Source organism: Ovis canadensis, chromosome 10 (genome assembly GCF_042477335.2).
Source record: "Ovis canadensis isolate MfBH-ARS-UI-01 breed Bighorn chromosome 10, ARS-UI_OviCan_v2, whole genome shotgun sequence".
Classification (NCBI taxonomy): Eukaryota; Metazoa; Chordata; class Mammalia; order Artiodactyla; family Bovidae; genus Ovis; species Ovis canadensis.
The window spans coordinates 64,943,525-64,970,316 of NC_091254.1; the positions used below are offsets into that span (position 1 = coordinate 64,943,525).

General features: G+C 37.6%; 1 protein-coding gene across 12 annotated transcripts in view; it reads right to left on the bottom strand.

Annotated features, from left to right (window-relative positions):
* TBC1D4 (TBC1 domain family member 4) overlaps positions 1-26,792 on the bottom strand; it is a 221,185-nt gene that overhangs the window by 39,308 nt on the left and 155,085 nt on the right. For 6 of the 12 annotated variants that reach the window (XM_069601756.1, XM_069601759.1, XM_069601768.1 and 3 more), the window contains 4 exons: positions 25,070-25,189; positions 14,788-14,862; positions 11,882-12,108; positions 9,976-10,140 (listed from right to left, as the gene is read on the bottom strand). In XM_069601756.1, coding sequence (XP_069457857.1) covers positions 9,976-10,140; positions 11,882-12,108; positions 14,788-14,862; positions 25,070-25,189 — 587 coding nt within the window. The remainder of the gene's footprint in view (positions 1-9,975; positions 10,141-11,881; positions 12,109-14,787; positions 14,863-25,069; positions 25,190-26,792) is intronic. The other 6 variants (XM_069601757.1, XM_069601760.1, XM_069601766.1 and 3 more) reach the window with 1 other exon arrangement.

Consider the following 26,792-nt stretch of genomic DNA (forward strand, 5'->3'; position numbering starts at 1 on the left):
TGGAGCGATGCATCGCGAGGCACACGGATCACCCAGGCCACGACATCCCGGGACAGGTGCAGTCCAGGCACAGCCCACCTATCAGAAGCTCACCTGTTTCTACTCTTTCCATAGGAGCCAACCACTCCAAGTTCTATCCTGAGCAATAGAAGCGCTTATACAGAGGAGCAAAAGCTGCTTAACTAATGACCTCATCATTTGCTGAAAGAATTTTAATTAGTAGTATATTCTAAACATTGTAAATACTTGGTTAAAAGATCATAAAGAGCTTTTCTTATAGCTATTATAGAACAGACTGATAAGATAGCTTCTAGTTGCCTCTAACTGTTACAATCCATCTCGAAAGTGTTAACCATCAATAAATAGTTGGATCATGATAAAAAATAACCTGAACAAAGACAGGACAGTCAACCTTGGGATTACTGTTTAGTGATATATTAAAGAAAAAAGTGTGGCCAAATCAACTGGATAGGTTGCATTTTAAAATACTAAACAGATTTCTTTAGAGCAGGACTTCTTAGAGACCACAGTATGCAGGCATGCACTGTGACTCACCAAAGGCAAATAGGATACAGAAATTCCCTAACTTGCTTAAATTATTTGACCCCAGAATCACTTTCCGTAACTTTCTTAGTGGGGCAGGGGTGAGGTAGGCAGTTGGGGGATGTCACATCTTTCTACCTTAATGGTTTGTAATATGAACATACAGTAATGCTGGTCTGCTCTAAGAATTTTATTTTCTAGAAAAGAGTACTCTCAATTCTGCTGGGGCTATCTGCAGGAAAAGGTCATTTTTTTTTAAGAAGGTCATTATGACTCAAACTTAACGTTTGAGACCAATTATGTTAGCAGCTGAAACACCATGCAATAACTGTTGCCACTCATGGTGGTGGGAATATTTTGCTTTTTTACATTTTAAAGTCTCTGAGCTTCCTGAGAGAATGATGAACAATATTTGCATGTGGTGATTCCAACAAGTGAAGGTGCGAAATTTCTGATGGAACTAAGCAGTGTTAGTAGTTAGTGCAGAAATAAAACTCAGCTAGAAAAGCCACCACCTCACTCACATACTCAGAGGAACTCCCTAAGGCTGAGACAATCAGAATTCAGAAGAGCCAGTCAGCCCTTGTCTGTCGTATTTGTATTTGCTTTGCATATCCATACTAACAGTTATCAGGTCATTCAGTTGTTTCTAATCTTGATCTGTCTTTCTAGATTAGGTAAATTAAGGTTAGGAAAAAGACATACTTTTGAGCTACTTCACAGACAGCAAGTGACATGCTGAACCATGATACTTCAGGAAGTAGCTGATGCACATCCCAGTAGAGTCAAGCCCATTTTATTATGTATCCTGGATAATGTTATAACTTTAATATGAGTCCACAGTTCACCACTCTGTAATACTGACTGAATATGTCCACCTTTACTTCCCCTTTGGAAAGCCTTAATTCAATATTTTCCTTTTGAGAACTATAATTAGTTCTATATATAATAGCTATATCCTAAGAAGCATTCTTAACTGTACCCTGTATCTTCATTTGTATAACACTATTTGTATAACTGTTTGGCAGTTATGTGTTACATGCCCGATTCAAGGATGTATTTCTAGCTCCTAGTATAGCAACTGGTAATTAATGGTAAGCCCTCAACAAAAGGGGTTTCCCTGGTGGCTCAGTGGTAAAGAACCCGCCTACCAATGCAAGAGATGCGGGTTTGATCTCTGGGGCAGGAAGAAACCCTGGAGAAGGAAATGGCAAACCACTCCTGTATTCTTGCCTGGTAAATTTCATGGACAGAGGAGCCTGGAGTGCTATGGTCCACAAGGTCACAAAGAATTGGACTGCTACTGCTAAGCTGCATCAGTTGTGTCCAACTCTGTGCAACCCCATAGACGGAAGCCCACCAGATTCCCCCATCCCTGGGATTCTCCAAGCAAGAACACTGGAGTGGGTTGCCATTTCTTTCTCCAATGCATGAAAGTGAAAAGTGAAAGGGAAGTTGCTCAATTGTGTCCGACCCTTCACGACCCCATGGACTGCAGCCTACCAGGCTGTCCATGGAATTTTCCAGGCAAGAGTACTGGAGTGGGGTGCCATTGCCTTCTCCGAAAGAACTGGACACGACTTATCAACTGAACAACAAACTCAACAAATATCTGCGGAATACATTGATATTGCTGCTGTTGTTCAGTTACTCGGTGGTCTCCAGCTCTTCGTGACCCCAGGGACTGGTCTTCACTATCTCCCGGAGTTTAATCAAACTCATGTTGGCTTGGCTTGTCAGGAATAAATTCCTTGACAGGTCAGGAATAAATAAGAGATCTACGTTCTTAAAATATTTTGTTGATAGTCATGATAGTCATGATTTTCAAGTTTTTCTGGCAAAAAGTTCTAATAGCTTCATTTCCCAAAAGCACAGACTAAGGTGTCAATGTACTAACAATGACAATACATAATAAACAACATAAGGCACCTTTTTTTCCAGATAGTAACACATTGACATAAGAGTATCCAATTTATAAGTTAATCCTAGGAAGCTAAGTGACTTATGTAAAAGCAACAATTTCAATGCCTCACAGGATAAATGTTCAATAAATAGTAGTTTCTTTTAATGCTTAGTATATCTAACAGCAAAATTAGAATAAAACAAAGCAAAGGGATTCTGAAACTTTTGTATTTTAATACTGGAATTAAAAAGATCTTTTCAAATTCAGTGTTAATAACAAAGCAAGTGTCTGGGTAGTACTAAAAGTACAATTGAGAAGAACCCATGTCATTTTCATTATTGTCTGTAAAATATACAAATTTGGGGGAATAGGTTATAAAACTGGTGTATAACGCACCCTTATATCAGCTTGCTGTTACAAATTTGAAAATTTCATAATATCTAAAACTTAAAATTCTGTAATCTAAACAAACTGCCAAAAAGACACATTTTCCTCATTTGTCTGGAATTTAATGGCCAGTAATAAGCCAAAAATTAACCGTCAAAATATAAGATAATGTTATATGAAAAGGAAGAACTTATATAACAGACCATTGACCCTTTATCATGTACTAGAAAACGACATCCTGAAAAAGCAGTTTGGTGGCCAAGATAAGGCAAAAATTTCCGTGCTTCATCTACTAAGAAAAACGTGTATCCAGAAGTCTGGGTTCAGAAAAGGGTTTCAACAGGCAGTCTGTACGTGCAGCTTATGGCACTTTACTTTTTGATTCAGATTTAATCAGCAACCTAACATTCCTAAGGCAGTAATTTTAAGAATCAATACCGTGTGCATCAGAATTCTTAATCTCCCTATGGTTGATTCTTATTGATGTATGACAGAAAACCACAAAATTCTGTAAAGCAATTATCCTTCAATTAAAAAATGTAAAACAATTATGAAACTCATAGAAGAAAATATATGAGTAAATCTTCAAGATTTTGAGTTAGATTAAGCCTCCTTAAATATGTCACCAAAACCACAAGTAAAAAGAAAATATTTAAAAAAAATTCTTTCTCTCACTTTGGAAACTTCACCGGGCTGAGGGGGTAAGTTTTTGTTTGAAATTTTTAATTTGTGTTTGTTTTTTGCCTTTTTTTTTTACTACAATATTAGTTTTCACTTCAGTTTCTCCTTTAAGTAATCCTAGGTAATGTCCACCTTTGGAGTAAAATTAAGAACAAAATAACATGTATTTTTTTATAGTAATAATAAAGCTAAAACAAATAGACATACCATGTGCCAGGCACTGTTCTAGGCATTTCATAAGTATGAACTCATTTCAACCTCACAGCAACTTTATGGGGTAGATGGTATTACAATTCCTATTTTTAGTGAGAAAACAGGCAGAAAGAAGCTAAGTCATTTGCCAACAGTCTCAGGGACATAGTGGGGGAGTCAGGATTCAAACCCAGGCAATCCAGAATCCAGACACTTAGGCTCTATAGTTTACTATGTCAAGGTAAATACCCTTTGCATTAGTTCAGACAAAGCCCTATTGGTTCATAAAAATAAAGCTGTTAGAACTCCCAGGTTCCCCTGTATTTCTAGGGTAAAAAATCAGTCTGTAATTAGTATTAAGTCTTTAGGTCAGGTCAGCACTTCTCTTTCCTTTTTTTTTTAATGGAATAATGTCATTTTACATTATTATAGAGTATTACTATATTATGTGTTCATTTATGTAAATGTCTCACTTCATTTTCTTTTGAAACCACTAGATTTCAAAATGTAAACACTTTTTCATTTTTAAATAGGATGATCAAATAGAAAACACATTAATATATATACCAACATATATTGGAAAAGGAAATGACAACCTACTCCAGTATTCTTGCCTGAGAAATCCCATAGACAGAGGATCCTGGTAGGTCCATGGGGTCGCAAAAGAGTCAGACACAACTAATCCACTAAACAATAACAACAAAAAGAAAACCATTTAACAGAAATCTGAAAAGGCTTTCTCTTTGTAGATGCCTCAAGAAAGGCAGTGGAATAACACGGTATTGCAATTTGAGAGTTTTTCCCACAAGGCCCATAGTACGATTTAATTCATAATTACTTTAGGTGGACTAATAGCTTATGTAAGCCCTGGTTTCAACTGGGTACCCATCTATCATTCTATGGAATATCTTTACTAATTAAATAAAACTGAGAATGAGCCAATCGAGTGGAAATCAATTAAGCTGAATCAAATCAGATAGATTCATCAATGTGTAAAACAAAAAAAGAACACGAACAAAGAATTTTATTTCCTAAACTCTAGACTGAGTGAAAAAAAATTTTTTAATTAAGTTCTTTGCATTGGAATTTTAAATATCTCTAGGGAGCTCATTTGCTTACTCACATTCTTATAACTTAATGTTATATAAACTATATCAAGCAAGATATTAAACATTTCTGGGATTCAGTCTAACCATATATAAAATAATAGGCCAGATGACCCCTAAGGTAAAACACAGACCTACTTCCATGCCTATGGTAGAACCTTCTAGAAGGACACAGAAAATCTTAACATTTCTGTTGGGCTTTTGGAAGTAGATAAGAAATATTACTGAAATGGTCTTACATGCAACCATTAAAAAATGTAGGTCAATTACAAGTCTTAGTCACTTTTTATCTTATCAATGTGGCCCCAAATAATTTTTTTTCTTTGTACATCTCATGCTAGCCCAATCTTTTATACTGGATTTTAACTCCCATTAGAAAGAAATCTAAATGTCAGTGACCCCAACAGGAAGATAGGAATGTCTGTTTTCCACTGGGCTTGTGATATGAGCAAAGCATGGAAACTAGGAAAGAATAATCATTTTCAGTTAAGCTATTCAGCAGTGATTCTGGACATTTACCACAAAAAGCATGTGTGTCAGGAGGAAGAAATGTCATCACAGATGTGGTCAGACTTCCATAAAAAGGAAGTAGGTGTTTTCCTGTGTCCAGCCCAGTGGGAGGTCTGGAAGGCCACAGCAGTGTCTCAAAGTAACCCATGTGTCAGCAATTAAGATGAACAGAAATAGACTAAGAATATTTTTCAGTGAAAACCAGATTTGATTTCTTTTAGGATTCTTATTTCTGCATCTACTTGGGATTTGAAATAAACTCCTTAAATGTACATATATATCTCCAAACTAGCAAATTCACTTACTCCCATTAGTTTCAAATTTGAATTAATCTCTACTGAGGACCACAGCAGAGTCCTAAGGAAATGTCAGTGTGGAATAGAGTAGAAACAGTATTTGTTTACAATCAATCTTTTATATGATCATTCATAATCTTCGATTACACCAGGAGTCATTTTCCCCCTACTATATACCCCTCACATCACCGGAAGGATGGCATGCATGGAGAAGACAGCCAAAACTGATTTTTTAAGTGAATGGTAATAATCAGTTAGAAGAATTAATAAACTTGTAAATGAAAATATTTAGACCTCTAATCACCTTGATTCTGAAGCAGTGTCTTGTCTAGTACCACAGGAAAACAAGGAAAGGCATTAGCACAGAAAGAGAGTGATGTCCAAAACCAGGATTTAGGATAAAAAGGCATTCCCATAAGACATCAATAAAGTACAAATAATTTCAATATTGTACCATGAGTAATTACACTATTTTTATCAGATAATATGAGAAAACTATAGAACCAAACTACACCACAAAGTACTTGTCAGCAAAAACCTATTTTGTCACTGAAAACTTTTAGAAGTAGATAAAATGACTATCATTTGACCAGTGAATTTCAATATAAATTTTTCAAATATAGGCTCAAAAGCTGAGAAGCAACAATAAGGAGGAAACAGATGTTTGTTTATAAAGGATATATTATATTTGCTAAATGGACGTTATGTAAATATACCATCAGATTATGCATAATTATATTTCAGCTACTACACAATGAAATAATATTAAATTTTTAAGAATTAACTTGAAGTAAGGTAAAACAAAACATATATGTACTCCCTTTCCTTTAGCATTTCACTGTTGTACAAATGAACCTACTTCTAAGTAAACCGATATTAAAAGTATCTTGGCTTCTTTTTCTCAGCCTGCTTAACAACAATAATCTACATGTTTTTAATAATTAAAAGTAGTGGTCCTGGAGAAGGATGCCTAATCTGAATTTCAAATTTCAAATGCTCATGCTCTTTAAATAGTATTTGTTAACCTATGTGTTAACCTACTCTATACTTTGAAGTGAAGTTGCTCAATTGTGTCCCACTCTTTGCGACCCCATGGGCTGTAGCCTACCAGGCTCCTCGGTCCATGGGATTTTCCAGGCAATAGTCCTGGAGTGGATTGCCATTTCCTTCTCCAGGGGATCTTCCCAACCCAGGGATCGAACCCAGGTCTCCCGCATTGTAGACAGACGCTTTACCGTCTGAGCCACCAAGGAAGTCTGTAAATATTTACAGATCCACACTATGCCTCTAATAAGATATGAGCTACTCAAAGGAAAAGTATATTCCATAGTTTTATGGACCTCTCCCTTTCTATTTTGAATAGTTGCAGATATCATGGTAATTGTGTGCATATGATGTTTTCTCTGAAACTAGTGATAATGAGAGATGTAGAGTTCAGAAATTCCTGGCTTAAAGCCACACTCTTGAATATCTTCATTCTTAGCAAACACACACTGAAGGATTCAGAGTAAAGGGACATGTTATCTGCAATCTACTCACAAATGGCTTAGAATAACAAAATATATATGCATATACATATGCATGTATACATGGAAACAGACAGAATGATAAAGCAAATGTGGCAAATGTTAAAAATGGATGAATATGGATAAAGGTTTAGCAGTTCTCTATAATACTTTTGCAATTTTCCTATAAATCTGAAGCTATTTTATAATACTAATTAAAAAAAATCTCTCTCCAAGGCTGTAGTAAATTTATGTCAAAGTGACTGACTAATTGAAATAAACCTCTGAAGAGTGAATTCTGTCCCACTATTTTGCTACTGCGTAGATAGTTACTAACAATGCACAAGTATGTACCAATGTGGACATGGATAATATCCAGGGAGCGTGCATGCATGCTCAGCCACTCAGTGGTGTCCAACACTCTGTGATCCCATGGATGGTAGCCCACTGGGATCCCGTGTCCATGAAATTCTCCAGGCACAAATACTGGAGTGGGTTGCCGTTTCCTCCTCCAGGATATCTTTTCAACCCAGGGATAGAGCCTGTGTCTCCTGCATCTCCTGCATTTGCATTCTCTACCAGTGAAAAAAGCCAGATATAAAAGAATTTATGCTGTATCATTCCATTTATAGAAAGTCCAAAACCAGGCAAAACTAAACTGTGGTACCTGAGGTCAGGATGAGGAGTAGAGATTGGGTGGGGAAATGGGAGGAGCTGCCAGGGTGCTGGCAGCATTCCATGTGCTGACTGAGTAGGGGTGATGTGGGATGTTCACTGTGATAATCCATGGAGCCAGATGCTTACACCTGGCATAATCGTTAATGAAATTTTAAGTATCTTTTTGGCCTATTGATTCTAAGCTGTCAAATTACAAAACACTGTACAAAAAGGAAACAAAAACATACCAGAAAGTGCAACTCTGATTTTTTTAGAATTCCTCAGAACCAAGAAAACACTACAAATTTCAGAAGATAGGCTGTTTTTAATGATCCTATAAACTTAAAAGTTTTCCATATGTCTAAATATAGCATTTAAAATAAGATCACCACAAAGAGGTACATTTTTTTTCAATGCAAAATTAAATATTTGCCCTCTGACTTCAATACTCTCCTATGAGAATGAGGTGTAGTGGGCTAAGGTAAGCTTGGCACAAGAATAATACATACACCTCAGCAGAAATTAACAACTATAATAATCTTTTATAGTCACTGCTTTTTTACTCTAAAACCTATTCACAGCTAATCCTAACCTTCTTGGTGGCTGTCTCTAATTGTCACCTTCAGACATGGTTCTGTTTCTGGAAGAAAACAGGAATTCTCTAGATGTTCTCCTTAACATAACAGCAGGAACCTGAAAATGGGTGTCACTGAAAGTGCTATATAGATAGAACTATAGAGCTGAGGTAGACTGAAATTTTTAATGTTAACGTGTAAAATGTTTTCTCAGTTCTCAATTATCTAAACTATCAGTTCTCTAAATTCATTGCATATTCCATTACATAATGCAATTGTTATGGTTTTCTTCTTCTCACATAAGGTTGAGCCTGTAAAAACCTTTTAAAATCAATTCTTTGTCAACTTTCTTCAATAGAAACTCAATATTTCAGCATAATTTTGTACTAACTCAAAGGACAGTTCAGATTCAAAATTTTATTAATCCAATATTAGTTGCCTGCCTTGGGATGAAAAGAGCTTGACATACATGGACAAAAGACATTCAGAGATAATTCAAGGGTTATTATAATTTAACAAGTTAATGCACATTGCCTAATTATACTAACTTTTTTAATTCCCTATGTCTAAAAGAAAGGAGGCCAAAAGAACACCCAAGAAGATTTTAGTGGCACGCAGGCTGGTTGACAGCATGTATCCCTCTCCTTGACTGCAAGAATTATCAATTATCAAAAAATAGAAACAACCCAAATATCCACTAGCAAGAGAATGGATAAATTGTGATGTATTAAATGGAATGCTATACAGCAAGAAAAAAGAATGGCTCAAGCTACACGTAAAAATAAAAATGAATCTCAGAAAATTCTAAGCCAACAACAACCCCTTGATAATTTCTAGCTTAATCCACTGCTTTCCAAAGGCTAGAATATCCCACTGAGAACCTGCAAGATCAGTAAGAATTCAGAATTTCAAAAATTATCTAATGGTAATTCTCAAAAAAAATCACCACATTTAATTTTGTGTAGTTATAACAGCAAGGAACAGGATTTAATAGGTTATACATTTTCAATACTGGGGGACAAATAAAACTGAATGTCTACAGAATTCAAGAGATCCCTCATGCTGCCAGAAAGAGCTGTTATCAATATGATCCTGTAGCCATTATGTGACTAACACTGAGATTCAGAAAAGTAAGTCTATGTCATTGAAAAACCAGTGAAACACCTAGGAAATATTCTATATACTTAATAATAAAAATATATAATATCCATTACGTTAGTACAGCTGTTTAAATAAGTGACTTTATATGTCCAGAGAAGCTAAAAATAAAAAAAGAGAGAGACATGACTGGGGAGGTTTGCTTAGTATATATTTGCATAGGTCTTGCCCCAAACAAAATAAAGCTCAGACTCTGGGGCCCAAGGCAAAGAAACACACAAAGAGTACAAAAATATAGTCCACAAAGTAAGATAATCATGTCATCTAAAAGCTTTAAAATACTTGTTTGTAAAGGTTTTCTTCAAATTAATTGGAACTGGAACCAATATATTAGAAACTGGTTAGAACAGGCACAACACACAGATGCATTCATGTCACTCAAATCAATTCACCACTTTTTAGTAACATATCAGTATATCACTGCAGAAAGGTTGCTTTGCAAACAGAGGACACTGATCTCACCTGATTTCATTCTCATACTGTGGGGATAGTCTACCTGAATTCTGGTAAAAGCTTTTCAGGAAAGAGGGGGCAGTGAAGGAAGGGGCAGAGAAGGAAATGTGAAGACTTGGAAGACTGGAGGAAGAATTACACTCCTTGTGCATGCGCCGAGCTGGTGGAAGGATGCTGAGTACAGAAAATACAGCAAATTCGTCTTAAGTTATATTCTGGAACAATCTTCATTCACTATGAAATAGCACATACACAGGTTCTTGCTATCACTGTCATCAAGGCTGAATTTATATGGAAAAAATTTATATGCATGCAGTTCTCTATTAGATGATGATGACCTGGTTCATTGTTTCACAAACTGAATTCCTCATCTATGCAGTGTTTCTCAGCATATGTGTTTGTCTCTAACATGCTCTTAACAATTTTAGGACAAAAAGTGTTTATTTTGACTTGCAAAATATCCTTCAAGGGGAAAAAGTAGGAAGGCACAAATAATTACAGGAAACAAGCTCCAGAAGGAAAAACTGATTATCAGTAGTTCAAAGACTTAATTATTTTAAAGATATAAACGCTTCTAAAAATTTAAGATCAACATGTTTGGTTGTTGGGAGTCATCATAATATCGTTGGCTTAATGAATGTTAATGACCATGTTCTTTCTTGCAGCCTGTAGAATTGTGCAGCCATGGTTTTATCTGAATCCTTAAGTCACCTACAAAGATTTTTTTCCGGAAGATTCTTTTCATAGCAAATGTTTACCATGATATAAATAGCATCTTCTCATATTGACAGAAATTCTTTGAGTATATACATTACAAAATGTGGAAAACATAAGAAAATATAGACATCATTTATCCTTTAATATTTTAAATTCTTGAAAATAACTTTTCCTCGAAAAAGATATTTAATGCCTTGGTTAAATATAAATGATCATAAAAAATGCTTGCTATATACATGAATACTTAGTTCTTTTTCATAAAAGAAAAATCTGAGGATAATTAGTTCTACTATTTTTATATATCTTAAATTCCTTGTTTATAATATGAAATTATTAAAACAATGAGAATTCAATTATATTTTTAAAAGAAATGCTGGTAAATAGCAACTAATTTAAAAATTAATCTTCTTTTTTAGAGTTCTGATTTTATTTTTTTCCCTCTGACTGGAATTCCCATCAAACTATTTCCTAAACCAAACTCATAGGTAAAGAAGAGAAACAAAATTAGTCCTTGGATATAAATTCTGATTTGTACTGTACAATAAGAAGTATAATCATTCTACAATTGCAAATTTTATTATCTCTTATCAAATGCTAAATTATTTTGTTAAAGTATTTCCTAAATATCATGTGAGTTAATTTCTAATGGATGCTCATGTCAATTATGGTATATGCATTCTTCTTTATAAACATCATTTTATTCTAGATAAAACTTTTAACAATTTTCACATTTGGTGATAATTTTTATGAAATTAAATAACAGCCAAATTTTACCCCATGCATAAAGGTAATATGAGTGACTCTTTGTGTTTTTCATTGTAAGCTTACAGGAAGCTCAGCTATGTTATTTTCCAATTTGCTGCTTCATGAATGCCTTCATAGGAGACACTGAGGAACATGTATTGTCAGCAGGTTTTTCAGATAAAACAATGGCATGATATCTTGTTTTCTGCATTTTTTTCTAGGAAAAAAAATACTTGCATCCAAAATATTTGAACCCTGATTTTTGGGGATGCCTTAAAGCTTGCCTGCTTCCCTTAGGGACAAAGGTTTTGATCATTTAATTCACTTTTCTGGTCTCCCTGAAAACTAAACACTGGCTACAGCAGGAAGTCACAAAAACTCTTGACTCCACAGTGGTCAGAACACAGGGACAGGAGAATCTGGTTTCAGTTTCTGGAGAGAGGTTTGGACTCACCTGCACTGTTCGCTGGAGCTCTGCCTCAGAAGAGGGGAGCGAACCCCATGGGCCTTCCCATCCTGCAAATTCAGCTTCCTCTTCGTGCTTGAAGGTGGGTGGCTGAATGTGTGGGCCCGTCTTCGAAACTGCGGGGAGTCAGAATCCTCTTCAGGGAACGTCTGCCAAGCTGAGGACAGGGGGGAAGCTGGCGGGGTCCCTGGCGGAGAGTCTCCTGGAGAGTAGTCCTGAAATGCAAAAAGTCAGGCGTTTCTTTCCTACATGGATCATGGCAGACCTGTTCAGACACAGCTCAAAAGGGACAGAGTGTCTCTTCTGCCTCCTGAGTCATGACAAACTGTTGTGTTTTGTTTTGTTTTTTTTTACTCAATCCATGCTGAAGCCTAATCACTATCACCACAGCCCATTTCTTCTGATAAGCAGCTGTAAGACAGCATCCTTAAAGATAGGCCAGAAAGTGAAAGGGATGATAAGAAAAGGTATTCTTTCCTGTCACCCCTTCTGGTAAAATGCTACAAAGCTACTGTACTCCTTGTTACCAGAAAGATGAAAAGAGATCCTGACCAAAAGAGGGTGGAGTCTGTATTAACATATCTACTGATTTCCGTGACATCTCTGTTGCACACTTCCTGTACTGTCAAACAATATAACAACGCTTAAGTGTCCAAGTCTCATGGCAAAGACGTCAGGAAAATAAAATAAAGCCTGTTAAGTATCTTTCCTCAAAGTGGATGTTTCTAACTACGTGGTCCCTGAGGTAAAAAAATTTTTAAAGATATGAAAAACAGGAAATGAATGAAAAGTGAGCTCTGCCGGAATGCCTCTCATACTGCATGGGTCGGCAACATAAATCTTTCAATTTAGACAAGTATGCTGTTTATACTCTCCAGAACAGGCTCCGCTGTAGAAATCTGTAGCTTGATAAACACGGGTTAGGGCTCATGGACTCATAACTGTCCTCAATTCTACCGACAAAAAGTTTAGTGAAAATATTTTAGTATTTTTCCATTAAAAACAAATAGGTTGCATCTGCCTCAGGTTACATGTTACAGGAAACAGGAAACCAAACCTAGTCAGAATTGTCTATGAGATAAAGAAGAGCCTAATGTTGCAGTTAAAAGGGTTAAACATAGAGGAGGGGGAAGTAATATGAGGAGAGAACAAAGGTTAAAAAGATTGCCCTATAAGTACAGCAATTATATGGTTCCTTTTTCTAGGGCTTTGGATCAATAGTTGTTCAATACTGTTCCCCAAAATATACTATCTCCAAACAGTCAAAAGCCTGAGAGAACAGAGTTAGTCAGCCAATAATGTGTTCTGTCCCACCAAGAGAAAGCTTCAGTGGAACAGATAGAAATGCCGACTAAAAAAAGATGTAGACTTGAGAGTTGTGAATTAAGTTTTATTTGGGGCAAAATGAGGACTGCAGCCCAGGAGGCAGCATCTCAGATGTATGACCTTAAATTCATGATTAACACCAGACTATGGTCATGTAAGTTTAAAGGCTCCTCTATGTTGGGAATGGTTAAATCATACTAAAAATGATCAGTCTAGTAATTATGAGACAAGGCTGGGTACTTTATGAACTATGCCTGTTATTACCCTTAGAGAGAGTGATTGGTATGGAACTCAGTGGATTTGTGGTACTAATTCATGGCCTTGATATCTACAGGGATGGATACAAAGCTTTAACCTGGGATTCCCATGAATTTAACATCATACATGTTAATAAATTGGAGGTAACCCCAACCAACCTATCACTGGTATGACCCCAGTGGGTCAAAGATCTGTATTCTACTAGTATGACCATTTAGCAGCTTTTGTGTGTGTGTGTGTGTGCGTGCATGTGCCTTCAATGGAGTTGGAGGATGTAATTGACCATATCTAAGCCTTAACATCACTGCAGATGGTGATTGCAGCCATGAAATTAAAAGATGCTTACTCCTTGGAAGGAAAGTTATGACCAACCTAGATAGCATATTCAAAAGCAGAGACATTACTTTGCCAACAAAGGTCTGTCTAGTCAAGGCTATGGTTTTTCCAGTGGTCATGTATGGATGTGAGAATTGGACTGTGAAGAAAGCTGAGAGCCGAAGAATTGATGCTTTTGTACTGTGGTGCTGGAGAAGACTCTTGAGAGTCCCTTGGACTGCAAGGAGATCCAACCAGTCCATCCTAAAGGAGATCAGTCCTGGGTGTTCATTAGAAACAGTGTTCATTCACTGCTAAAGCTGAAACTCCAATACTTTGGCCACCTCATGCGAAGAGCTGACTCATTGGAAAAGACCCTCATGCTGGGAGGGATTGGGGGCAGGAGGAGAAGGGGAGAACAGATGGAGATTGAACCCCATGCTGCTATAGCTATTGACCTTCAACAGCCCCTGAGGGAGTCCAGGGTGGAATAAGGTACTCTGTGCTCCAGGGAATCTGGTGGGAGAGGTCTTTAGATAGTGGGATGTTTTTAGAACAGATTTTATTATCTCAATCCTTGCATCTCCTCATATCTAGAGAAGCACTAAATCCCTTCATGGTGACATCAGATCCTCCTGACTAACAAAAACCCTTTTGTAAAATGAGTGCTTATGGTATTGAACTCCCCCTTCACCAAAACCTTATATTGACTTTCCCCACTGCTGCTTTGGAGCAGTCTCTCAGAGCTATCTGAGATACTGCCTCCCAGGCTACAGTTCTCATTTTGCCCCAAATAAAACTTAACTCACAAATCTCAAGTTGTAGAGAAAGGAGCTAATATACAGAATCTTCTTTGAAATAATAAAAGCTCATGAGTTATTTTTTAGAAGTCATAAAGGACTCATAATAAAATAACTAAGCAAGCATAATACCATATTAGTGTTTGTTTTTGCCAAGTTAAAACAGCAGAAAAAAGGAGAGCTCCACTTGCGTACCTTCTCTGAAGCAACACTGTTAGATCGTTCAAAGCTGTCCACACTTCCAAGCCGACCTCTCATTCTGTTAGCTCCCTGTGTGAAGAGTAAAATTAAATCATTCACATGGTTTGAATTTTTACTTTAAAATTATAAAAGGCAGCTGTCAATTTGTGTTAGTATGAAATCCATCCTTTGGGGTTCACTCAAATTTGTTGGCAGCACTGCCCATAGCAAACACCCTCTTCCAACAACACAAGAGAAGACTACACGTGGACATCACCAGATGGTCAATACTGAAATCAGATTAATTATATTCTTCGCAGCCAAAGATGGAGAAGCTCTATACAGTCAGCAGAAACAAAACTGGGAGCTGACTGTGGCTCAGATCATGAACTCCTTATTGCCAAATTCAGACTAAAATTGAAGACAGTAGGGAAAACCACTAGACCTTCAGGTATGATCTGAATCAAATCCCTTATGATTATACAGTGGAAGTGACAGATAGATTCAAGGGATTAGATCTGATAGAGTGCCTGAAGAACTATGGACGGAGGTTCCTGACACTGTGCAGGAGGCAGGGATCAAGACCATCCCCAAGAAAAAGAAATGCAAAAAGGCAAAATGGTTATCTAAGGAAGACTTACAAATAGCTGAGAAAAGAAGAGAAGTGAAAGGCAAAGGAGAAAAGGAAAAAAATACTCATTTGAATTCAGAGTTCCAAAGAATAGCAAGGAGAGATAAGAAAGCCTTCCTCAGTGATCAATGCAAAGAAACAGTGGAAAACAATAGAATGAAAAAGACCAGAGATCTCTTCAAGAAAATTAGAGATACCAGGGGAACATTTCATGCAAAAATGGGCCCAATAAAGGACAGAAATGATATGGACCTAACAGAAGCAGAAGATATTAAGAAGAGGTGGCAAGAATACACAGAAGAACTATAGACAAGATCTTCATGACCCAGATAATCACGATGGTGTGATCACTCACCTAGAGCCAGACATCCTGGAATGAGAGGTCAAGTGGATAGTGGAAGCATCACTATCAACAAAGCTAGTGGAGGTGATGGAATTCCAGTGGAGCTATTTCAAATTCGAAAAGATGATGCTGTGAAAGTGCTGCACTCAATATCCCAGCAAATTTGGAAAACTCAGCAGTGGCCACAGGACTGGAAAAGGGCAGTTTTCGTTTCAATCCCAAAGAAAGGCAATGCCAAAGAATGCTCAAACTACTGCACAATTTCACGCATCTCACACGCTAACAAAGTAATACTCAAAATTCTCCAAGCCAGGCTTCAACAGTATGTGAACCATGAACTTCCAGATGTTCAAGCTGGATTTAGAAAAGGCAGAGGAACCAGTAAGCAAATTGCCAATATCCGCTGGATCATTGAAAAAGTAAGAGAGTTCCAGAAAAACATCTACTTCTTCTTTATTGACTATGCCAAAGCCTTTGACTGTGTGGATCACAACAAACTGTAGAAAATTCTTAAAAGAGATGGGAATACCAGACCACCTGACCTGCCTCTTGAGAAATCTGTATGCAGGTCAAGAAGCAATAGTTAGAACTGGACATGGAACAACAGACTGGTTCCAAATTGGGAAAGGAGTTCAACAAGGCTGTATACTGTCACCTTTCTTATTTATCTTACATACAGAGTATATCATGAAAAATGCTGGACTGGATGAAGCACAAGCTGGAATCAAGATTGCTGGGAGAAATATCAATAACCTCAGATATGCAGATGACACCACCCTTATGGCAGAAAGCAAGGAAGAACTAAAGAGCCTCTTGAGGAAAGTGAAAAAAGGAGAGTGAATAAGTTAGCTTAAAGCTCAACATTCAGACAACTAAGATCATGGCATCTGGTCCCATCACTTCATGGCAAATAGATGGGGAAACAATGGAAACAATGAGAGACTTTATTTTGGGGGGCTCCAAAATCACTGCAGATGGTGACTACAGCCAGGAAATTAAAAGACGCTTACTCCTTGGAAGAAAAGTTATGACCAATCTAGACAGCATATTAAAAAGCAGAGATATTACTTTGCCAACAAAGGTCCATCTAGTCAAAACTTTGGTTTTTCCAGTAGTCATATGGATGTGAGAGTTGGACTATAAAGAATGCTGAGCGCTGAAGAATTTATGCTTTTGAACTGTGGTACTGGAGAAAACTTTTGAGAATCCCTTGGACTACAAGGAGATCCAACCAGTCAATCCTAAAGGAGATCAATCCTGGGTGTTCATTAGAAGGACTGATGCTGAAGCTGAAACTCCAATACTTTGGCCACTTGATGCAAAGCACTGACTCACTGGCAAAGACCCTGATGCTGGGAAAGATTGAAGGTGGGAAGAGAAGGGGACAACGGAGGATGAGATGGTTGGATGGCATCACTGACTTGATGGACATGAGTTTAGTAAGCTCTGGGAGCTGGTGATGGACAGGAAAGACTGGCGTGCTGCAATCCATGGGGTCGCAAGAGAGTTGGACATGACTGAGCAACTGAGCTGAACTGAACTGAACTGATTAACAGCCGTTCCAGCATGGTAAATAGAACTGTTCACCATCTATTTCCATTATTTCTAAATCAGCCATCAGATAACCAAATACTCAGACCAAGCTACTGAAGTGACTTTGGTTACAAGGTTAAACATTATTCACATATATGATGAGAGAGTTCCATGAACGTGACGTCACATACAGGTAAACACACATGGAAAGTAAAGCACAACAAACCACAACAGTTATAAAGAAAATGGCTTATTACATACAGCTTCCTATAAGCTAGATCATAACTTACATTATAGGATGATAATAAGCACAGGTTAAAAAAAGAAAATGCATCCTAAAATGTATGGATTTATTTTCATTCATTACTCCATAAAACAAAACTACTTCAGGAAAGCACTTCTCTCCAGAAGACTAGATAAAAGTCTGCTTCGGTATTGGTGAATTGGTTCTTTACTTTCTTTTTACACAGTTCCTTCATATGGATTTCACAGATGATCTAAGAAAAGAACCAAAAAGATCATCTCATCTATTTCCCCCACTTTACGGAGGAAGAAACTGAAGCCAAGTATTGAAGAAAAGAAGATGGAAAGGCTGGTTGGGAACCACATCACATAGAAGGTCTTAGGAGACAAAATAACAGACTAAGAAGTTCTACATAACTTGGGAAAGTTCTGAAAAGAGTAACTAGAAATACATCAAGTCAGTGTGACAGTAACTCTGCACAATGAAAAAACACCCAGTATTTTTATAGCGCTCTACAACACTAAAGAGTGTCTCCAAACATTCTTGGGTTTCATTTGGTGGGGAGGGAAAAGGCATTAAGCTTCACTTTAATTTTTAATCAAAGTAATGCCTGCACAAAGTTTCAAAAGTCAAACTAGGGACTTCCCTGGTGGTCTAATGGTTAAGAATTCACCTTCCAATGCCAGGGACACAAGTTGGATACCCAGTTGGGGAACTAAGATACACAATGCCAAGGGGCATCTAAACCCACGTGCCACAATTGTAGAAGCCCTCATGTGCTTCAACGAAGACCCAGCATGGCCAAAAAAAAGTCAAACTGTACTATAAAACTTGTAATGATAAACGACAATCACCAGATCCGTCTCTCACACAGTGAATCCCATTCTTCAAAAGTAAGCACTTGAAATTAAATTTATGTTAATGCTTCTGTTGTTCATTTTAATGCTTTTGTTGTTCGGTCATCAAGTTGTGTCCAATTCTTTGCAACCCCATGGACTTGCAACCCCCAAGCACGCTAGGCTTCCCTGTCCCTCACCACTGAATTGGTGGTGCCTTCCAACCATCTCATCCTCTGTCGTCCCCTTCTCCTCCTGTCTTCAATCTTTCACAGCATCAGGGTTTTTTCCAATGAGTTAGCTGTTCCCATCAGGCGGCCAAAGTATTGGAGCTTCAGGCACTATTTATTGACCTCCTACTCTGGAAGATGAGACTTTAGAATTCTAACTTCATTCAGTCAGTCAGTTCAGTTGCTCAGTCATGTCCAACTCTTTGCAACCGCATGAACCGCAGCATGCCAGGCCTCCCTGTCCATCGCCAACTCCCGGAGCTTACCCAAATTCATGTCCATTGAGTCAGTGATGCCATCTAACCATCTCATCCTCTGTAGTCCCCTTCTCCTTCCACCTTCAATCTTTCCCAGCATCAGGGTTTTTTCAAATGATTCAGCTCTTCACATCAGGTGGCCAAAATATTAGAGTTTCAGCTTCAACATCAGTCCTTCATTACCCGTCACCATACACAATTCTCTCTTCCCTTCTTTTCCCAGTAGACTTCGATCACAAGTTTCAGTTAAACTAATATTTGGTTCTTAGATTTTTAGACCTTGTAAATATTGTCTGCACCTGAGCTACATATATATTTCACTATTAATACAACTCACATCTTGTACAATTTGTTTTTCAGAAAATCACCTGAAACGAGTGAAAGTGTTTGTCATTCAGTCGTGTCTGACTCTTTGCAATGCCATGGACTGTAGTCCACCAGGCTCTTCCGTCCATGGAATTCTCCAGGCAAGAATACTGGAGTGTGCAGCCATTCCCTTCTCCAGGGGATCTTCCTGACCCAGGGACTGAACCCAGGTCTCCTGCATTGCAGGCAGATTCTTTACTATCTGAGCCACCAGGGAAGCCCCATAACTACCTGAGTAATCACTAATTTGTTACTACTAATTTATTTGTTTATCACTTATTTATCACCGTCAGGGCTTCCCAGGTGGTGCTGGTCATAAATAACTCGGCTGCCAGTGTAGGAGATGCAAAGGACATGGGTTCAATCCCTGAGTGGGAAAGATCCCCTGGAGGAAGGAATGGTTACAACTCTAGTATTCTTGCCTGGAGAATCCCACGGACAGAGGAGCCTGGAGAGCTATAGTCCATAGGGTCACAGAGATTCAGACACAACTGAGGCAATAGCACCAACAACCACATTATGGGCATCCATCACATAATGCGTCAATTACATTTTTTCTTTTGCTTTGAGCAAACCATTTTTGAGACTTCTGTCTTTCTGTCCCAGTCTGGACTGGTAGAAATTCAGGTTTGCCAAATAGATGTTTCCAGTATTCTCCTTCACTATCAACCTAGAAATTTCCTCTGATGCTATCTTCTGTTGAAATTTCTGTTTCCCTGGGCCATGTCTTCCTCTTTTTCAGCTTACTTCTTCATTTTAGCAGAACATAGATTCCAGGTGCTTTCTGAGAAAGGGAGACTGGGAAGTATTTTTTTTAATTTATAAACACATGTCTGTGAATGCCTTTGTTCTTTATTTATACTACACTAATAGTTGGGCTGAATATACAGTTCTGCTTGGAAACGTTCCTTCAGGCTATGTTAGCAGTGCTCAAGTGTTTTCTAGTACAGAAGTCTAATGTCATTGTGACCTGACCCTTATGACCCTGTTATTTTTCTATGGAGGAGAATCTAAGTTTACCCTTGGGCATTATGAAATTTCACAATGAATTGCCTTGGCATGGCTTTGTTCAGTCTTTCTACTGTGTATTTCCTCACTTCATTAAATTTTGAAACATGTCCATTAGCTCTGAGAAATTTTTTCAATGATTTCTATGAAAATTTCTGCATGTATTTTCTTTCTGGAACTCCTACCCCTTGGCTTTTGGACCTCCAGACAGATTCTTTAACTGTTTACATTGTTCTCTTATTTTCCATTTCTTTCTCATTTTGCTTTACTTTCCGCAAGATTTTTTTTTCAACTTAGTTTCATTGCCTTCTATTGAATTTCTCTTTTTATGTTCACTATCAGAAAGTTATAAAAGTTCTATCCTGTTCTTAACTGACTCTTGTATTTATGGTGGCCCTCTTGTTTCATAGAAGCAATACTTATTCTCATGTGTATACATATCACATATATATGTGTGTGTATATATATCAATTATAGTTTTCTATCTCTGGTGGCTCTGTCAATACCAACTATATCAATCATAAAACTAATAGCTGCATCTAATATTACCAAATGCTTACCATGTGCCATGTATTATGTAAAGTATTCTATCAGGCATTACCTCATTAATCCCCACAACAGTTCTAATGAAGTAGATACTTAATTTGGCTCAACTTTATAGATAAAGAGACTGAAGCTCTGGTAGCTGAAGTAGCCAACATTTACACAGTTAAAAAACTGAGCAGCAATTTGAATTCAGGGAAGACAACTTTAAAGGGAGGCTCTTGAGCTCAATACTATTTCCTAAAGATAGAGCTTTGTGAAAAGTAAAATTACGAATAAAACCAATTAGCCTACATTAGCTGTGTTATTTTGTAAATGTCCTAGAATTTGATCAAGGCTCTTTCAGTTCTTCAGTTCTATATTATAACATGATAAACTATAAATGTGGCTGATAAATTATGGGGTTCAAGTTTGTGGGCAAGGAAAACGGGCCATGTTGCTTTCTGCTACTTTTTTAGCTGCTACTTATATGCCAACCGGCCTCGTTATTTCAAACAGGCTATTTGTTCACAATAGAGAAAGCATTCAGATGGATATCAAACCATTTCCATCGTTAAAAAAACACTGCCACACATATTACTTGTAGGAGTGTTTTATCCATAAATTTTTCTTAAACACAAAGAAAAATAAACTTACTTTAAAATTTACTCTACCACAATTGTTAACTCACACATTTTAACAAATAAAGACAATGGTTATTACTCTGAAGAAAACATAAAATAAGGACTTTTTTCCAACTCACACTTTATATTAATAGACAGTTCTCTTTTGGAATAATAATTAATATACTAGTAAATATTCCTCTTTTGAAAAACTTCAATTTGAGAAAAAGCAACAAACAACAAGAATGTAAGACTCCATCCTCTCATTTTTGAACAGATAGCTTTTTCAGTTTTACTACATTATGATTTAGTAACAGATGTGTCAAGCCTTTTCCTTTGGACTCACTTTTTAATTGTTTATGAACTGAGCTTTAAAGCATTTTGCAAATGTATCCTATTTCATAAACAGCTATAGTTCATTAAATGAAATATTCCAACATTTAAAAATAGCAGCAATTATGAGCCAAACTATGACTGGAGGGTCAACTTTCTACTATATCACTCAGAGAGAAAAAAAATAAATAAACTGACAAGTTTTAGAAGTAGGCAAAACCCATTTTCCATGTGTAACCTCTGAAACAACATAGTTAGCTGCCAGCCTTTCCAAGAAGTCCATTCTTCTGCATATGTTGCAAGTAAGACCTTGTTAGGCCACATAATTTATGGCATTTGGCAGCACTCTGAGACACAAAAGCTACAGTACCCACCTTGACCAGAATAGACTGGCAGTGCCCTTGCTGGAAATTCATTACAGCTGATCAAGGCTATGGAGGGGCACTTCAAAGTGTGTCACGTAAGTACTGTGCGGAATGCCAAGGTACTCGGTAGGATAATATCCTTGTGTCATTTGTCAGTGACAGGTTCCAGGGCTTACCACTGCTGTATGTACCACCTCATATCCACAGTGTGACATTTTCCTAACATACTGACATTTCATCCTCACGGCAATGGACCCTAATCAGAATGGATGGGAAATGTTTTCCCATTTCACAAGTGGAGAAAAAACTGTTTAGAAAGGTAAATAATTTGTCCAAGGTCATAAATACAAAATGCGCTTGGGCAAGATCTTGAATTCAGATCCCTGACTACCCCATAAATGATCAGTCTACTAAAATTCTCACTCAATACTATGGGAGAGAGGGAGAAAAGGAGAGAGGGAAGGACTGAGAGAGAAACAAAGAACCTAACTGATTTATAAATGTTGACGACAAGGAGATAAGGAAGTTTTATGAGAAGTTACATTAACACACTTCTGCTTAATCTTCTAGAGGCTTTTTCCTAGGTTCTATTTTCTGCTAATAAAATAACAGCATTGTCAGATGACCATGACTGCTGTAGGGCTTTTGTTAAAATTAGAAGACTTCCATCATTAATAGAAATACCCATAAAGGATTTTGAGTTCTAGCAGAGAAATAAAAATAAGAATACCAGACATCAGAAGTCACTGTTCCAATGCACTGCTATGTTGACTTTCCTACCTTTAACACTTTGGAAGATAACAGGTAGTTATTTTGTAGACTGTATCTCAAAGTGGGTTTGTTGATGTTTCCTCATGATTAAAGTATTGCCCCTCTGGCGGGAATACCACAGAAGTGCTTCCGTATTCTTTGTAGCATAGGATTTTAATTTTGTCCATTGTTGATGACGTTCAATTTATCATTTGATTAAGAAGATGCCTGTCAGCCTTTTTCACCATAAAGTTACTATTTTCCCCTTTGTAATTACTAGGTATTCATTCTATCCAGTAAATATCCTCATAATGATCAAATTGTCAATTTATTTTTCACATCTGAATAGACTCAGTTTCCTTTCATACAGGAAATGGATACCCACTCTAGCATTCTCGCCTGGAGAATTCCATGGACAGAGGAGCCTGGCAGGCTGCAGGCCATGCGGTCACTGAGAGTCGGACACAAGTGGGCGACTAAGCGCCTTAGTACCTTCCTATTATACAACAGGCTACTGTCTGTCACTGTCAATTATTGTGACGCTCAAATTGTCTCAGATGTCACCACTGGAATCCTTCAAGGTGTTTATGTCTTTGTGACATCCTGCCATCTCTCTTTGACAACTTCTTTATTATCTAGAATGCCAAGGTGCTCTGGACTTCTCTCGTAATTTCCATATAGTCCTGGAACTAGCCATTTCTGCCAGGATCCTGGTTCCCTCTTTGTTTCTGTACAGAAACCGAAATCCAAGTCCTAAATCAAAAATCTGGTCACCCAAACAGACTTTAACCTGGTCACCCAACCAAGCTTAATTTATTATCTGACATGTATAGAAAAGCTGTTCCCAGTGCCTATCAGTGGACTATATACACACATTTACACACAAACACATATATTAATACATATATTACATACATATTATATGTATGTGTATAATATGTGTATACGTTATCCTATTGCTCAAAACAGAAAAACCAAGATTCCATACTGCTACCTCTGAGTTGAATTCAACAGCAGCAGAATTCATTCTAATTCCCTCTCCCCTTTTAACTTTGTAATTCCCTTCTCCCAGAATCCCACTATCCCTCAACATTTACATATTTGGTCAGTTCCCTGTATGTAACCAATCTGCACAATTGGCACCTCACCCTCTCCTCACCTCACCCAGCTCCAGCAGCCCCACACAAGGCACCATCCTTGTACTGGGTACCTGGAATGCTTTCTCCCCTCCACTCTGCCTCTGACACCCCGTGCTGAGGCATCCTGCTCCAGGGCACCCTCTTCACCTGCTCATGCTCCACTTGTAGAAACCAGTTTGCCCCCACAGGCTGACACCCTCCTCATCACACTGGGGTTTCTGCACGCTGCTTTGGGCCACCCACCCCCACCACCACACACAGCACCCATTCAGGCTGTCTCCTTGCCCTGAGCCACTGTGTCTCCTCTGCCTTACAGACCCAAGACATACACCTTGCTATGTCTTGTCTAGTAGCTTCAGGAGTGAACTGTTCAGGAAGACGAAAATGAAGGGGAAGAGAAATCACTATGCTATTTTTAAACAGAATAAATAAATTCACTTAAGAATACACACATTTCTGTTAAACTACAGCTAAATTTTTTTCATTTTATTTTTAAGTGGAGGATAATTATAATATTGGGATGGTTTCTTTCCATAGAAACAACCTAAATGTCCATCGAAAAAGGAAGGATAAAGAAGTTGTGGTAGATATACACAATGGAGTATTACTCAGCTATAAAGTGAAATGCATTTGAGTCAGTTCTAATGAGGTGGATGAACCTAGAGCTTATCATACAGAGTGAAGTAGGTCAGAAAAAGGAAGACAACTATAATGTTTAATGCATATATATGGAATCTAGAAATGCTTAAAAGTTTTCAGCATTCCCTCTCAGCTCCTAAGAATCAGTAAAAGAAAGACCCCCATTATAACTCTAAATGGTAAAAATGATAAAAAGTTCATACAGGATTGGACATCAGTATTCTATTTCCCCTCTACTATACATATATCTCAACTACTAAATGACTGCGGTTCAAATTCAGACAGAAGATGCACAAGAATAAATCGAGATCTGAGAATAAAACTTATTTTGAGAGATTATTTTAAATAAGCATTAACTAACTTAAAGTTATCTTAGTAGTTTTTTTTTTTTTAAGGAAATCTTCTGTAAGCCAGTTGAGAATGAAGCAGAGTAATTAGACAACACATAATATCTTGAAGAGCCTCAGTTTAATCTTACCCTTGAGAAGATATTTTCCAGGGAGCTAGTTAAGGATCTCTTAGCTTTATTTTTCAGAATGTCAAGTTTGAACCTTCCACTGCTTGTCGCATTTTCCGGGATTGTACTATTTGAAATAGTCTATGGAAAGAAAAACATTAATTTTGGTTTGGAAAAACTCAAGGTTAAATGAAGCTTTAAAGACAGGCTTATGATTAAACCATTAAAAACCACAAAAATTCTTCTGGAGCTCTATTAAAGAAGTAATAATTTAGGTTCTACATCATAAGCACACAGATTATAAGCAAATGGGTTTAATATTATAAGTAGTAAAAAAGATAGAAATAATATCTTTCATTTATGCCTTTCGTCTCTGCTAATATATTCTTGCTGCATTTAACAAAAACTAAAGATGTCACCTTTTACTGCTGTTATTTTGATTAATAACTATATTCATGCTTTTCCAAATTGCATACTTTATATCCAAATTACCAAGGAAAACACAAGAAACAGTTTTCAAAGAACAAAGAATCTTTTAGTAAAGCTGGATTCTGCTAATGCCTTTGTTATAATTCGCTTTTCATTTGCGAGTGGGTCATCTATCTTTTCAGTCAACAAGTACTCCCTGATAGTACTAAGCTGTATGAGAACCTACAATATGTCCATTATATAAATTGAGATTCTCTAAATATTTTATCCTATACAGACATAAAAAGCTACTATGTATATCACATGGTTCTTCATGCCAGAAAACTTCCAAAAGAGAAAACTTTGTCCTTTGCCTGTGGAGGAAATAGCCTCACATGTAACAGTGAAAAGAAGCAACACATAAATATCAAACACGGAACCATGAGCTGTGGCTCTCAATGGTTAGGAAGAAAAAGATACACAGGATTTAATGTGGGCAGAAAAAAAAAAAAGGGTGAAGACTTTCCCAACACCGGGAATGATGCTGGCAAAATCATAAAGGCTGGGATGCTCACAGGACGGGATGTCAGTACAGATAGTTGACTGCAACAGAAGGAAGTGAGTGGAAAGTGGGAAAGTGAAGCTGGAGATAAAACCTTGATCTTAAATGCTGGGTAATTAGGAAGAATCACTGATTACAATTTATAAGCAGAAGAATATCACTGTGAAAGTAATGTTTGGAGAAGATTTATGTGAAAAGAGTGTTCAAAAGTCACCCGAAGGACTGGGAAATCAGAGACTGGAAGATCAGATGGGAGGCTTCAGCACAGTCTACACAGGAGACAACAGAGGTCTGTAGTAGAGTTGGTGCCACAGGATCTTCTAAGGAGTTACTGATAAACAGTGGATTGGAATGAGGGCTGGACTGGGTTCTGGCTGTGTATAAGGACTAGGATACTCATTATTCTAAGGCTTTGGGATGAATGACACAACTGAAATAGGGAAATCGTATTGTCACTGAGCGCAGTGCCTGACAGAGCAGCTACTCAGTGAATTTGCTGTTGTTGGGTCTCTAAGCCACAGAAGGCAATGGCACCCCACTCCAGTACTCTTGCCTGGAAAATCCCATGGACGGAAGAGCCTGGTAGGCTGCAGTCCATGGGGTCGCAAAGAGTGGGACACGACTGAGTGACTTCCCTTTCACTTTTCACTTTCATGCATTGGAGAAGGAAATGGCAACCCACTCCAGTGTTCTTGCCAGGAGAATCCCAGGGCTGGGGGAGCCTGGTGGGCTGCCCATCTATGGGGTCGCACAGAGTCGGACACAACTGAAGCG